Genomic DNA, 17,133 nt, shown 5'->3' with positions numbered 1-17,133 from the left:
GAGCGATTAAATCCAATTACACATGAGAGTAGCCGACAGACGTGAGATCAGAGTGTACACTTAAAAGAAGGGCTCCACACGAGCCGATCCAGCTGCTTTCTCCTTACTACAAATGTTCTTCATTGTATGCATGTTTCATTAGGGCTGCGACAGCTCATCCCTCCATACTCACCTAAAGGAGTTGTCCTGGTTGTGGTTTATGGTTCCATTGTCATCGGATGAAAAAATCGTGAGGTAATAGCAAGATCAATTCTGACCATGTTGACTAACAGTGATAAGGTTCCGCGTTTCTATCCATTCTTTTTATTTTCCTTAGGATAGTTCATCCCAAGTTCGTTTTAGTCTTGTCTTACTTGAGGACAAGTAAGGTTTAAGCTTGAGGTGATTTGATAGCTTCATTTTATTTATTTCTTTTTATAGTTTTTTTAGCACATTTCATTCAAATTTTAGTTAATTTATATGCATATTTTCCTTTTTGTTATTTTTATGACCATTTCGGGTACTTTCTAGGTTCTTGAGCATTATTGCAGATTTTTTTTGGAGACTAGCGGAGCGGGAATTTTGGGAGGCGATTGGACTTGAAGGGCAATGGGGATTTCGTGCTTAATGACTATGGAGGTGATTCATTGAGTGGGCTTGTCAATTTCTTGAAGGCATGGAAGTGTTGAACTTTAAATTTGAAAGGCACGAGAGAATACTTGAGTGTGCAAGATCGATGTTTGGGATTTTGTAGAAGCTTTGAGTGATTTGGAGAGGCAAATTGGTCTCAAATTGAAGAAATACTGAAGAAAAATGGGCTAGATGTTGATTGGACTCGAATTGGGCCAATGGAGAAGCCCAAAAATCCATTGCAGTCACATGGCCCGCGTAAGATTCCCCGCGGCCTGCATGGATTCCTGACAAGGACAAATTCGGGATTTTGTATAGAGCTCTATACTGGGAAGGTTGGTATGTCTCTTCAGCCTTATCTTGGATGTCCGATTTTGAAACTTTCTCTCTGGAGTTTGGAGCACTTGTGAAGGCCAAGAACACCTCAAGAACATCTTCTTTTCACATCTTGATTATTGTAAAATGTTTGGTACAATCTTCTCTAACTTTGCTTCTTTGAGTTTAGTTATGCTTGACTATACTAATCTTGGTTGACTTTTTGTTGAATCCTTTGAACTTTTGTTGAATGTTGAAGAATCCATGAACTTGTTCTTAAATCTTTATGGAAATGTTTATCACTACTAGTATGTTTTCATTCATGAGTTTAAATGTGTTTGCGGTGATTAATTGGCTAATTTCTTGATTAAGTAAAGGATCCTCAAATTAGCAAGCAACAAATGATTTTTGTGTTGTTTTTGCTTCACATAATCATAAAAATATTTTCTCCAACATGGTAGTGAAAGTAATTGACTCCTCTTGGATTTGGTGACTTTTTAGTTCTTAATGCTAGTTGACTTTCACTAATTACATGTTTAATAGAAATTATGACTTTGACTAAGGAAATTGTTATGAGCTTCTCTAACCATTTTAAAAACTAAGTAAAGTCTAGGTGATTTCAAGCTTCTTGGATTACTATGGCCAAATTGAGGATTTAAAACAAGTATTGCACCATTGGATTCTAATGATATGTTCATCAAAAAGTTAAAGTGCGGAAACCCTAAGTCAACTATCTTTCTCTTATTGATTTTACATCAAAATCTTATTTTTGTTGAAATTGTTTATTTAAATCTTAGTTTAATTCTAGTTTATTTCAAGTATTTCAAAAGACCAAACCCCCCATTTTTAATTTATTATCATTTTACACGTATTTTTACAAAGAGATTTTTCATAGAGTTATAAAATTAAACCAATCTCCGTGGATTCGATCCCTTTACCACTATATACTATTTTAGTATCTAATATTTAGGGTTATTAATTTTGTTGGCTTTGACAACCACCACATACATATTAGGTTGTTAAAATTATATTTTTTTCTAAAGAATTTTTTCATTGACTTTTTAAAGACTTGTCATACAATTTTTTAATTTTACAGCACTTTAATATTTTTTAAAGTAGTTTTAAAATTTTTCTATCATTAACCCTTTTACAAACTACAATGGTTGAAAAACATTTATGAAAAAAAAAAGCATAAAATGTGCAAAACGTATGTAAGGCTATTTAAAAAAAATGATATTTTTAGAGTTTTTTGAAAAATAATCAACTACATACTAAACCTTTTACTTCCATTTTATAATTATTTTATAAAATGTTAGCATTACTTTTTCTAAAAAAGTTTGAAAATTAGTTTAAAAGGTTGCTAATAAAAGTTAAAAAATTTTGAAAAAAAAATGAAAATCTTTTAAATAAGTTTATAATGCATAAAAATATTCAAAAAAAAGTGTATAAAAAGTTCTATAAAAGAAGTATTCTCTTAAAAATATTATGAAAAAAATTGTAAATGATATTTTAAACGATTATAAAAAAATCTACCAACACTTTGTGAAAATATAATATTTTATACTTGTAATAGTAATCAAAGACACATAAAACTTTATACTTGTTTATTTTTTATATAAGAGATTAAATTTGTTATAACCGACAATTCCAATAACTAATTTTTATAAAATTGACTAATACCTATTAAAAATGATTTTATAAATATTTGTTAGTAAGCACAGTGTTTTTCTTTGATTTTGACCTTTCAAAAAAGGGTGTGCTTTTCTTATCAACCCTTCAACTCCCATTCAAGAAAAACTGATTTTTTTTATTTTTCTTTCATCGTTTTACTACAGTTTTACATACTCTATTATTTTTTGTCTGACTTGATTTTTGACAATTCATAAAGCTTTTTTTTAGTGAAAAAAAGTTACTTTTGTGAAAAAAAGAAGTCCTATGAAAACTCTATATATCAAACAAATATTTATCTATGATTTTCAATTTGGCAATTTTTAAATGAACAAGTAACATATTTATACAAAAGGATAAAATGGAAATATGAATTTAACTATCTAAGTTAAACAACAATTTTTTTTTTCATTTCTGCTTCATCACATGCCAATAATCACAAATATTAAAAGAACTTTAATTCAAATTGTTTTAATATATATTTCTAGAGAAATGATTTATCTTTAGTAGTTATAATTTTCCTTAACATATGTGTACTTTTGTTTGGAGTCCTACATACCACTACCAACCTATTTATACAAATATTATATTATTTAATAAAAAAGACTTGCCCTATTTTCTACACCCATTTGAGTTGTCCACCTCAAAGTTAAATCGACTAAAAGGAAAGTGGAACAGTAGACTATATTTCCTTATAATTGGGAGGTAAGGTACAAATAAAATATTTAGGTAATAAACAAATAAAAAACAATAAAAACAGCATTCAAAAGTATGAGAACACGAAAATATACCATTGGTCAAAGTAAAAGCCAAACAAACACAGTTTGGTATATCCTCCATCCCATCATACCCATTCAGATAAATTTTGAATACACAGAGCAAAATAAATTAATGTATAAACGAAAAATTGAAATATATGCAAAAACATATGAAACACAGACAAAGATTGCTTACTATACTATTAAACATAGTCTCCAAACTACATGCACAAGCTCCATATAAATATTTACTTGAAATCAAGTCCACAGAATATACACAACTTATAAACATATATATATATATATATATATATATATATATATATATATATATATATATATATATATATATATATATATATATATATATACAGAGAGAGAGATAGGTGTTTATGAATCGTTTGCTAACAAATGAACTGGATATCTCCAAATCAACAAATATATTTAACAAAAGAAACATAATGTTGATTTGCTAAAAAAAAAACCTCAGATCCAAACACCTATTCAAATAGAAAATCTATTTTTAAGCTCTAAAACTCATAAACGAATTTAAACAAACGTAGATCGAACCAATGTGCAAGAAAAATAAAGAATAAGTATATATAAAAATTATAATTCCAAATAAGAAACCCATATCTACAACTTTAACAAATGAAATCCCAAACTTGTCTTCATGGTTTCAGATTCGTGGAACTAACACGAATCTGGTTTCCAAAAAGCTAAATATGTCTTCGTAATTTAGATCTAAGCCAGGTTTTTATGTAGAGAGAGTGTAACGCCCCGATTCTCAGGTATTGCTTAAATAAGATTTATTGGGTTAAGCTCTATTCGACGAGTTGGTTGACCTACTCGTCGAGTAGCATCTGGATGGGATCGCATGTTAAGTGACCTACTCGACGAGTCCATATTGGGACTTGGCGAGTAGGAGCTGGCATAGGAAACCCTAAATACCGGGGTTTGCACCCCTATTTAAAGGGACCTCATCCTCCCTTGGGTCTCTTTACAGATCTAGAGAGTCCTTATATGTGTGTGAGTGCCTTTGTGTGGTGTTTGAAGCTTAGTAATAGAATCTTGGAGGAAGAAAGCTAGGAGTGCAAAGGAATTGAAGCAAGGAAGGAGTGGGAAGCAGGATTTACCTCAGCTAACATCATTTGGAGGTATCAAAGTGCCATCTTTACTTCCCTTTTTCCCTTTTGTTGAGTTTCTAGGGCTTTTTATGGATTTTCAAGTTGGTATGATGAGCTATGGGCTAGATCCGAAGTTATAACTTCAGATCTGGACCCTCCTTGGATTTTAGAAGTATAAAGTCATAGTTTTGGTTGTGATTGAGGTCCCTCTTGGGCATGAAGCCCCATTAAGAACTTAGATTTGGTATTTGGAGCCTTTAAGGCCATGCATGCACATAAAGTTTGCAACTTTACGTGATAAGCATGCCCTAGAAGCTTGGATCTGTGATTTGAAGCCGCTGCATGGCTCAAAACAAGTATGTATGGAAAGAGGACTAAATGGACTCGGCGAGTCACATGAAGATGGTCGTGAACTCGACGAGTTGGATGAACAACTCGGTGAGTCCGATGAAGTTCGTCATAAGACTTGACGAGTTGAAGAACAACTTGGCGAGTCAGATGAGTTTTCTCTTGGATATGTATGAGTGTGTATCCATCGAGTTGCAAGGAGGGAACTCGACGGGTGGCCTTAAAGTTTGATCGAGAATCAAAGGAACTCGATGAGTCACTCCGATGACTCGGCGAGCTGGAATATACTTCAGGGAACTCGGCGAGTTAAGGTCAACATGGACTGTTGACCTTGACTGAGGACTTTGACTTTAACCAGGGGTTGACTAGTGGGTTATGGAGTGCCTTATAAGGTTAAGGGCTTATGAGTATGTTGTACTATGATTATAGGTGGTGGAGCCTATGTCAAGTGATCTGAGAGTTGGAGTTTATCTTTTGTGTCGACATCTGAGAGGTGAATTATCCTCACTATATCGATAGGGTCTACGGCACCAAGGTTGTCCCTTTAGTTGTTATTATTATGGTATGCTACATGTGGTTATGATCTGTTAGATCGAAATTGGGGTTGACAGTATGTTATGCTCTTATGATCCATAGGGATTCGTATGTTAGTGACCTGCTAGGTCGGTATTCTAGTTACAGAAGAATTCTATGATTGATGATTAGTGTGACAGATATGTTTGATGTTTGTATATGCCTGTATATGATAGTATGCGCACATAGTTATTTGCTTGTGGTTGGGTTGAGGCGGTTCTGCTTTGTGCTGAAGGCCAATATACCCTATGAGCGGTCCGGGGAGATTGTAGGCCCACGTGGTGGACCAGTCATGCCGAAGGCTCGGGATAGATTCAGACAGACTATAGGCCCGGTAGGGCGGTCCAGTCAGACCGATGTCCCAGTATGCATGTTGATTGATTGATTATTACTGATATGGTATTGTTAGTGTGGTATTGGTATTTTGGGGGTAGCTCACTAAGCCCTCGGGCTTTCAGTTTTCAGTTTATTGTTTCAGGTATTTCAGGAGATCAGGGAAAGGCGAAGGCGTGACCGTACCGCTCCTCATCCTTATGTTATGATTTTGGGACACTCTGATGGATTTGGATTTGAAAGCATTTTTGTAAACAAAATTTGTTTGATTTTATTTATGATGAAAAAGTTTAAATTTGACGTAAAATTTATGGATGTTACAGAGAGAAAGAGAGGTGGTTTTTAAAAAGAGACGGGGGGGTGGAAGAAAAATAGATAGTAGTTAGTGGTTGTGTATGTTTGATGTTGTAAGAGGTGGAGTAGAAGTGGTGATCATACTCAGTATGGTGGCGGAGATGTTGCCCAAAGATGGTGGAAGTGGCGCTGAAAGGTAGTGAATTGTGTCTTTACATTAGGGGTTTTCTTGGTTTTTAAAAAGATTGTGGGAAAGAAAGTGGTAGGAGAATGAAAAAGTATTATGAGACTAAATTGAGAGAGAGAGAGAGAGAGAGAGACGAACATATGGCGTACAAGATAGAAAATGAGACTTCAAATGCTTGTATATATATAATATTAATGATTATTTATGATTGGTTAAATATCTTTCACATGGATTTTGAATTCAAAATTCAAAATGAGAGGTTAACATTCTTTTATAAAATTTTAATGGTCAATGTATAGTTTCCTTAGTTTTAAAACTTTCATCTTAAAAATGGTGGAGACCACTAACATGTATGTATTATAAAATAGTAGCAGCAGTAGTAGTAATAGTAGTAATAGTAGTAGTAGTAGTAGTAATAGTAGTAGTAGTAGTAGTATATATATATATATATATATATATATATATATATATATATATATATATATATATATATATATATATATATATATATATAGGAGTAGGATCAAATGAGAACACTAAAAAGGTTGAGAACGCGAGAACAAAGTATATGCATTTGTGATTCCATATATTCTTTTATGGAGAAATGATATATTTTTATGCCTTTAATTTCAATTGAAAAGAAAAAGCATATTCATGTTGATTGTCCCTAAAAATTTATCATTTCTCCACAAATGAATATATGTAATCACAAATAAATATAGTTGTTCTCGCGTTCTCAACCTTTTAAGTGTTCTCATTTGATCCTTTCCCTATATATATATATATATATATATATATATATATATATATATATATATATATATATATATATATATATATATATATATATATATATATATTACGAGAGCTTATATTCGTGGTAACTCAAGAACCTTTTTTGCTATGGATTTTTTTTCAAGAAAATAGTTTGTACACATCTAAAACGTGTATATATATATATATATATATATATATATATATATATATATATATATATATATATATATATAAAGAATCAAATAAATATGTATATATTAAATGTGCATATATGCATAGACAAAACTACAAATTTAGTCCATGTGGTATTCAAAAAATTATGTATAAGGTCCAAAAAGTTTTCAATTTGAATGGAAGGTCAATATCTAAGAATTTTCCATTAAATTGGTCTCTTATAAATTGAAAGGACTATTTTACACTTACTATTTTTTTTACACTTTTTATACATTTTAGTATTTCATTAATTATACATACATCACATACACAGTTTGTAAATCTAAAGAGTGAAATCGTTTTGTTTATTCGGGATCTGAGATAAGAAACTTTTAAAAACTATATGATAAACTGATTTAAAGTAAAACCCATAAACCAATGACGGAAAACTCACACACCTTCAAATCTCCATCCATAAATTGATGATGAAAAACTCACACACTTTCAAATCTCGATCCATGGATGTTGTAAGAAAAATGATGATTAATTATGACCGGAGAAGAAATTCGAGATAAGGATCATCGGTTCAAAGCTGAACCCTGGTCCAAATCCATCAGTGAATATGGTTTCAAATGAAGTTTGTGGGGGGAAGAGAAATCATTGGTGGAACTCATCACCGTTGTTGTGGTGGTGCTGTTGCTGACCCTCCGTTTATCTTCACCATGACTCTCTATCTACTATACAACTTATATGATAGAGAGTTTTCACTTTCTCACACAGTTTCTCTCTCTAAATTCATCGATCATTCCAATCTAAAAACTATTGCAAATGATTTTTAGGATTTAATTATGAATTTTAATGTGTATACTTGCTCCAATCGACTTTTAAATTATGTATAAGAACAACAGTTTACAGAGGGCAGAAGGTGGTAGTCATGGCTAAACATATTTTGATCTTGGTGGTCGGCCATAGTTGATCTGATTTTCATATTGATGGTCAGCCATGGTTGAAGCATTGTTTGATCTCTCCAACTTAACACATACTAACTGTGAAATCCTTAGGTCATATTGGGCAATCTGATGAATCAGGTGGCTGGTGAAAAGGGAGGAGGAAGAAGATGTAGGTCGATCGTAAAGATGAGGAAAGAGGGTGGAAAAGATATAGTCGTTGGTGAAGAGGGATGAGGAAGGCGATACATTTGACATTATGAATTAAAGTTGAGAGGTTCGAACAGGGTAGGTAATAGATGAACGAAGATAAAAAGGTAAGTACACATGAAGGTGGTGTGGGTTGGATGGGCCTAACTTTTTGATTTTTTTTTATTAAATTTTAAATTGAAAAGGCATTTAACCATATACAAAAATATAAAAAAGAGAATAAAATGGCAAAATGGTCCTTTCAAGTAGTCTATGGACCAAAGCCACAATAATTTCTTAAAATTAGGACCAAAATAACAAAAAATTCTTGATTTTGGACATTCTATGTAAGTTGAAAACTTTTTGTACCTTATCATAATTTTGACAAGCTATAAATTTGGTCCTTGTGGTTTTCATAAACCTTTGGATGGGGTCCAAAAAGTTTCTGACTTGCATGGAAGGTCCAAAATCAAGTTTTTTCTGTGTTTTTGGTCCAAAAAAACTTAAAATGACGATTATACCCTTTTATTTTCTTTTTTGGTATTTTTTATAATTATTATAATGTTGTTCAAATTAAAAAATAAAGAAAAAGAAAAAAAGTATTCCCACCCCAACCCCACCTAGTGTTCTCTCTCTCTCCCCTCTCTCTCTCTCTCTCTCTCTCTCTCTCTCTCTCCCTTATCGAATTCAATTGGGTAAATGAAAAAACCTTTTGAACCCATTCACCACAAACTCCACCTTATATCCCCCACAACTTAGATTAATCAAACATCACCCAAGCACCCATAGACACCACCTCCACAGCCTCCCTGCCGTTCTTGGGGTTGTGTCACCGGGAACCACCCAACTCCACCCCTTCTTCCTTGGATTACCGACCAACAGTCCCCACCACCTTATTTTGGTGGTTTCCACCACCATCCTTTTCCTTCCCTCCCTCTCGTTGAGCTCATCGAAATGAAGCAACAAAAGTAGTTGGAGCAGCCCCTGCCACCACGTCGTCATTGTTGTGAACCACCATCGTCTTTAGCTGCTGCTTCCGTCAATCACATCTCCAACCAGCCTCATCACCCCTTACAACCCCTGTAAGTCCGATTCTCCACCTCGTTATTATTGTTCTCTTGTTCAATCAATCAAGAGGATCGATTGTTTAGTTAGTTCCTTACCTACGACGTCTAACAGATGAGGGAGGAAGATGATACAGGAGCCCTAAAAGTCGATGTATTTTTTTTGGGGGGGGAAATAGAGGTAGTGATAGTCAAAACCCCATTTGGATTTGGAAGATAGAAGGAGAAAGGTCAGAGGGAAGGAAGCAAAATCGGGTCACCTACAAGTATCTGAATGGAGGACCATCGATGAGTCTATATGGACTTGGGGAAAATCGAAACAGGATCAAATTGCAGCAAGGTTTTTCTTCAACCTTATTTACAGATGCATAAGGATGAAGAAGAAGAATGGCAGAGTCAAAAGAGCGGGTGTGATGGAGAGTACAGGGGTGGGTGGGTTTTTTGAGAGATAGAGAGAGATAGATAGAGAGAGAGAGAGATTTTAGTTATTTTTATTTTTAATTATTTAAATGCCAAAATAAATAAATAAAATAGAAAAAGAAATAAAAATGGTAAAATCATCTTTTCAAATGTATCAGGGACTAAATATCCAGAAAAACCTTGATTTTGGATCTTCCATGCAAGTTAAAATTTTTTTGGATCCCATTCAAAGATTTTTGAAAACCTCAATGACCAAATTTACAGTTTTATCCATAATTTTTTACAAACCATAATGACAAAATCTGCAGTTTTGGATATACAAAGCAAATATGCATTTATGCACATTTCATATATATACATATTTTTTTTTTTGAATTTTTTTAACAAAAGTTATATATATATATATATATATATATATATATATATATATATATATATATATATATATATATATATATATATATTGTATATCATTTTTATCATTGTTTTTACAAAAAAACATTAAAAGATAATAATTTGAAATTAAAATTGTTATAAAAAGGTCTATATTTTAATAAAATATAATAGAAGATAAATTTGATTGATACAGACAATTTAATTTGTTGTTAGTAAACACTAATAGTATTGTATCTTTTGTGGATTAATCCATTTTTTAAGTATAAAAATTAATTTCTAAAATAATATTGTTTATACCGCTATATGCTATTTAGTATCGTGTTTATTCTGATAAGTTTTTTGGAACATGCTTTCTTCATTTTTTTGAAAACTTTCGTTATGTGAAAAACATTGGTCGAAACGACTACAAATATCATCGTATATCAACATATTTATTATCATAATCATATTAGTCTGTATATATTTTTTTATTAGTTTTATATAATTTTCAAATGATAATAATTTTAATAAATTGGAGATTTATATTAGGTATTCTAATTAAAATTGAACAAAATGTCACAGTTAGTATGCTTATTAAAATGTTATATGTGAATCATTATTTTTTCTGCTATTAATTGAGAATATACATAAATATAATAAATATACTGATACTGATAGCTAAAAAATGTGAATAATTAGTTGGCATTTGCTATAGGTAAAGTGTTTTGCCTGCCCTAAAATTCCAACCAATGCATATGCACAAATGATCGACCGAATAAAAATAAAATCGTTGCAGTTTGGTCTGATTCTAGATACGTAACATCCTAAGGAAACCACGATTAATTTTTAAATGGTAGTAAAATAATAGATTAGCCAAAAAGCTAATGCAATGATTATATTTTATTGCAAACAATTAATCAAATATTATTGGAGGAATCTTGAAGTCATCAAGTAATGACAACGGGAATCTATGTTACTGTAATTAGGAGAATCTACAATGTGTGTGTATAAAAATTTGTAATTTGTATGCATGTTAGTGTAAGCCCACTTTCAGGTCTATGACTTTCTTTAGCCCATCAAGCACTATCCTAAGTCCTAACGTGTATATCATATTAATGCATATCAATATCCATTTATGAAAAAAAAAATGTGCAAAGCCATAGCAGAGCAGAGAGTCGGCTGGAAGATTTTAGAGAACATATCATTTTTGGAAAAAAAAAAAAAAAAAAAACAAAAGATAAGCTATTTTTGGAGTTTTGATACAATGAAAATGAGCTTTTTGGAAAAGTGAGGAAACCTAACTTTTTGTAACTTTTTCAAAAATGATTTTTGAACTGTGAAAAGTTAAACCAAACAACCCCTTACTCTCTCGGATGTTGCAATGGATGATTTTTGTAAAATGAACCACAAAATTATAAAAATAAAATTTCGATCAAAAGAATTATGTAGGAAGAAAACGGCAAAAACTAAAATATGAAAGTGTATATTGTTTGATAATATCACAAATGACAATTAAGTAAGAAATTATAATAATAAAAATTAATATTAATACAAATAATAACTATAAAAATTATATTTAATGGATGAAAAACGTAAATTTAAAATATAAGACGAGATAAAATTGAAACTTATAAATATAATAAGTTAACTTTAAAATTATGAGGGATTAAAACTGTTAAGATTAAAATTATTTGAGGGAAAAAATATAAATAGATAAAACTTACTATGAGCAAAATTAAAGTTTTTATTTGATATATTGTATTAAAAGGTTTTACAATTTTCTTATGATTTAGAATTGACATTTTTAGTTTTGTAAAAAAACAAAATAAAATGACCATAAGATTTTTGAGTAGATAGAAAATGAACGAAGTAATGGGGGAAAACCTCTTTAGCTATCCAACACTTATACTGGATTATATTTGGTATGACTAGAGATGAACTTTAGAATTGGGATCAGTTTTCCTATATTATAAGAACCAGGAACCGGACCGTTAGTTCAAGCGTCGGTTCTGGTTTCGGTCCCGGTTTTCCGGTTATTTTTTAATCCAGAACCGATTGAATTGTTATAGACGATATGTTATCTTCCGGAGTTTGTAAACAATTCAATATTTAACCAAATTATGATTTTTTACATTCTAGATTGAAGTACAAACATTAAATTACATGATGTAAAAAGAATCAAGTAATTCCAATTTCATATCAGTGAGTTATGCGCATTTTAAAAGTGGGACAAATTAAAAAAAAATACTGAAACAAAAAATACACATCATTGATATGTTCTCTTACAGGGTATATTGCTGATTCAATATATAACCAAAATATGTGTTTATATAATCTAAAATGAAGTACAAACACCAAATTACATGCTAGAAAAAATGAAGTAATTCTGACATTATATGAATTGGTTATGCACATTTAAAAAAATGGAACAAATCCAAAATATAACAAAAAAAAGTTTTGAAATAGAAAAAACTCGGCATCGATATTCATTCTTTCAAGGCATGTGTCCGATTCAATATCTAATCAATATGCATGTTTGTAAAGTAAAAAATGAATAACAAACTCCAAATTACATGTTGAAAAAAAAATCAATTAATTCCGATGTTATATGAATGAGTTATACATATTTTAAAAAACAAAAAAACATCAAACCGGTTTGATTTTTAGAACCGTGACCAGTTTTCATAAAAACGGAGAACCGGTACCCGGTCCTTATTACCAATTCTGGTTCCGGTTCCGGTTTAGTTCCGGTTCCTAAGGTTCTAATGCGTATCCTTAGGCATGACTATCCAATGGTCAGAAATCAAAGTTCTATGTGAAAGGAACTCTTTTATATATATATATATATATATATATATATATATATATATATATATATATATATATATATATATATATATATATATATATATATATATATATATATATATATATATATATATATATCCTAAAACTTATAAGATCTAAAAATTTAAGCAATCCATAAAATTAAATTTTCATTAAAATAATTCACAAAAAAAATTGCTTCTATTGAAACAGTTACCCTTTTAATATTCGTTGAAATAAATTTTTCAATAATATCTTTATAAGTAACTTTGTCCTAAAATGTTGCGATCAATCTTTATCAAAACCAATCCATTGAGTCGTTCTCGAGTCATTGTAAATCGTAAGTAGAACTTCAAAATCTTCAATTTGAGAAAACTTCGTTCCGTTGGTGCAACACTAATAAAAATAATCAACATAATTCAATATGCAATAGTTTTAATAGTAAAACAATCAACACATTTTAAAAACTTTAGAATATCAGTTGCTATCATTTTTTCTTTTGACAAGAAATATAAAAGTAATTTTAACTCGATATATAAGTTATTTCTATGAATATTCTATTGTTCTTCTTACTTGAGTTAAGTTTCAAAAAACTTACAACATGACTTTAATGTTATATCATCTAATGTAAATAATTTTTTCAAAAATAAAACCGCACACAAATATGATAAATAAGACTAACAAAATAATATTAACTTCAAGTCTTCAACTTATTTTTTTAATAAATAATTAATAACATTAATAACGCTTGGATAATAATATTGGATCAAAATTATATATCCAGTTAGATTGGACTAGTTCGGTTATCCATTGGATTTTCATGATGAACCAATAACCGTCCCAATCAAATTAGATTTTGAATTTTCACATCCAATCGAATCTAACTGTAATTCAATATCCAATCCTATATGCCTATTCTTAATTGGATCGGTTAATTTCTATGTAACCTTACCTAGAGTTACAAATTGGTATAAGCTAGTACAATAAAGCTAAGATTTTGGTTTGGCATGCTTCACTCAAATCATTTAGCAAATAGAGATAATTTGGAAAAGCCTGGCATGGATTTGGATCGTATATGCATGTTCTATGAGTGGGGTCAAAGTAGCATCTCTTATTTTTTATTTGTAGGCTCAAACAATTTGGGTGAAATTGAGGCTTTGGTGGGATATTTAAGAGGTGTCGCTATAAATAAAATATTTTAAAAAATGTCGAAAAAAACTTAGAGAAAAAAAATGTCCTAAGGTTTTTAGTGGAAAGATCTTTTATATAATCACTGTTTGAGATTTTATTTTGAACTCAAAAAGAAATCTAGGCAAAACTACTTATTGAGTACGGCAGTAATAAATGAGTTTTTTTTTTTTTTTTTTTAAATTGGACTAGTTTTTGTGGTGAGATTTTTTATTTTATTTATATATATATATATATATATATATATATATATATATATATATATATATATATATATATATATATATATATATATATATGTTTTCATTAACTTATATATGTTTTAGAATATATTTGTCTTTTACAATCCAAAAAGTTATAAAAAGTTTTGAAAAATTAGAAATCTTAACTTATTAAAATCTTCTTTTTAAAGGGTTAATGATAAGTTATTTTAAAAATCTTTTACATATTATCAAACATTTTTTTTTACTTATTGATTTTTTAAAAATCTAATAAATCAATAAATTATTTTTAAATGAAATCCCAAATACTTTTTTAGTTTGTAAATTGAGAAAATGGTAACCAATTACACACAGTTTATTTTTTAGGTCATTTATATTTTAGTTTTGTACAAAATGTGACAACATTTTTCCAGGTTTTTGTTATACCATTAGAATGCATTTAAATCAGGTAAATCTATCATATCAAATGTCAAAATGATAATAACGTCAACGTTAGACAAACCTAAATGAAAAAAATTACGTCACAACGAATATCAAAATAAATGTGTCACGGTAGATTCAATATCAATTTACCAAATTAAAATATACTACAGTAATATAATAAAAACCAAAATAATAAATTTAATAATCTATTAAATATAGTTAAAAGATAAATAACATAAAAAATTAATTATATATTATTTATTTTCATTTAATTAACTTCTTAGAAAACTATAACATAGGTTTTTCCCATTGATACTTTTCTTAACACGTGCCGGTCACGTGTTTTCCTTCCCGCCATCAAGTGACTCAAAAATACCAAATAGGTTGACCCCCTAAGCCGTTACTCCACCGGCTCTTCCCGGTAAACAATATCAGTAGCCGGTCAACAATATAAATACATCGCAGAACACGAAATGCATACGCCATTCTTCTCCGACATCAAGATTTCTCAACTCCTTCATTTCCTAGTTCCCAATTTTCGTTCATCACCGTCTTCAATTTCCCTCACAATTTAGGGTTTTAAAAACTCCGATGAAGGATTCGAGAGCTAGGGTTTCCGATCGACTGTAGCCGGTTGTGTATTCCGTTGATTCGCGCAATTTAAGCTTTCACAATGAGCGCAGTGAACATTACGAACGTGACGGTGTTGGATAATCCGGCGTCGTTTCTCACGCCTTTCCAGTTTGAAATCTCGTACGAGTGTGTTTCGCCTCTCAAAGAAGGTATGTTCGGCAACTCCTTCATGTTTAATTGTCTTCATGTTCATTAGCTTGAATCTCGTTCGTGTTTTGATTTTTCAATTAGGGTTAATGACGTTATAAAGTTGTACCTATTGATTGTTAGGGTTTCTTGATTCGCAATTGGAGTACAGAATTCGCCCAGTTATGTTATTTTACTGATCATTGGTAGGATATTTCCTTTGATTCTCAGCTTTTTACCAAATTACATGACAAAATTAGGTTAAAATAGGGTTGTATGTGTCGATAATTGAATTGAACGCACACATACCTAATAAATAACCTGGGTTAACCAAATCAAAGGGGAAGAACACTATGTTGATGGGCATCTTTAGTATATTACTCCTGGAAACAAATGCAATTGAATTCCGCTTGTTTTATATGCAAGATTATCTTTAAATTCGCTAAAGAAACCAATTCCTTTGCAACTGATAATCTTCTTTATGGTAATGACATTTTACACTTACACCAAGCAAGAAACATCATTGATACATTCTCTTTAGATGACAGAGAACCCAATTTCATAGTTTCATAATATATTCACTTTAGAATTGGACATCAATTTTCATTATAATTCTAACTCCTTACAAATTACAATCATCACTACTTCATCTATTTATTACTTTTTTTTTTTTTTAGATCTTGAATGGAAACTCATTTATGTTGGATCAGCTGAGGATGAAACATACGATCAGCTCTTAGAAAGTGTACTCGTGGGACCCGTCAACATTGGAAATTACCGCTTTGTTTTTCAGGTAACTAATCACAAATTCAACCAACCAAAAAACAAAAAATTAAAAATTAAAAAAAAAAAAAAACTAATTTGAATTATTTTTAAGGCGGACCCACCGGACCCATCAAAGATCCGTGAAGAAGATATAATCGGAGTGACTGTGCTTTTGCTGACGTGTTCATACGTGGGACAAGAATTTGTGAGAGTGGGATATTATGTGAATAATGATTATGATGATGAAAAGCTAAGAGAGGAGCCTCCACAAAAGGTGATGATTGATAAGGTTCAAAGAAATATATTGACCGATAAGCCGAGGGTTACGAAGTTTCCGATCAATTTTCACCCTGAGAATGAAAACACTGAGAGCGGTGAGCAAGTGGAGCCGCCAGAGGGAGGTGAAAGTAGCCAACAACCACCACCGCCTGGTGAAAGTGGTGGTGATGGTGAAGATAAGTCGGAACCCTAGTTGTTCGATGGTTGTTAAGATGGAAATGGTAGTGTGTTTTGGTTTTTAGGGTTTGTTGCTTAGTGTAAAACTATGGTTAAGATGAAAAAGGTGTTTGTGAAACTTGAATCTTTTCATGTTGATCAAATGTAGGAAATTTAAAAGTTAGGTTGTGGTTGTTACACTGGACCAGGTTACACTGAACAGGACTAAACTAGACTGAATATTATTGGATTCGATAAGACTGAACTGAACTAGACTGAATATTATTGGATTTGATAATTCTGTAAGTCATTTTTTTTATGACGGGGATGATAGAAGGTTTTTATGGAATTTGCACGCGACTAGACATTGAGAGTTGGT

At 30.9% G+C, this 17,133-nt stretch overlaps 1 protein-coding gene across 1 annotated transcript; it reads left to right on the top strand.

The window, feature by feature from the left end:
* The first annotated feature begins 15,280 nt into the window (after positions 1-15,280).
* LOC145036956 (histone chaperone ASF1B-like) lies at positions 15,281-16,938 on the top strand. The gene is made up of 3 exons (XM_078985492.1): positions 15,281-15,577; positions 16,232-16,347; positions 16,432-16,938. The coding sequence occupies exons 1-3, from the start codon at positions 15,469-15,471 to the stop codon at positions 16,789-16,791; spliced, it is 585 nt and encodes a 194-aa protein (XP_078841618.1). The 5' UTR covers positions 15,281-15,468; the 3' UTR covers positions 16,792-16,938.
* The last annotated feature ends 195 nt before the right edge of the window (positions 16,939-17,133 follow it).

This window comes from Lactuca saligna, chromosome 3, assembly GCF_052625555.1.
Source record: "Lactuca saligna cultivar CGN05327 chromosome 3, ASM5262555v1, whole genome shotgun sequence".
Taxonomy (NCBI): domain Eukaryota; kingdom Viridiplantae; phylum Streptophyta; class Magnoliopsida; order Asterales; family Asteraceae; genus Lactuca; species Lactuca saligna.
The sequence above is the reverse complement of the archived record's forward strand: the minus strand, read 5'-3'. Positions and strand labels throughout refer to the sequence as shown.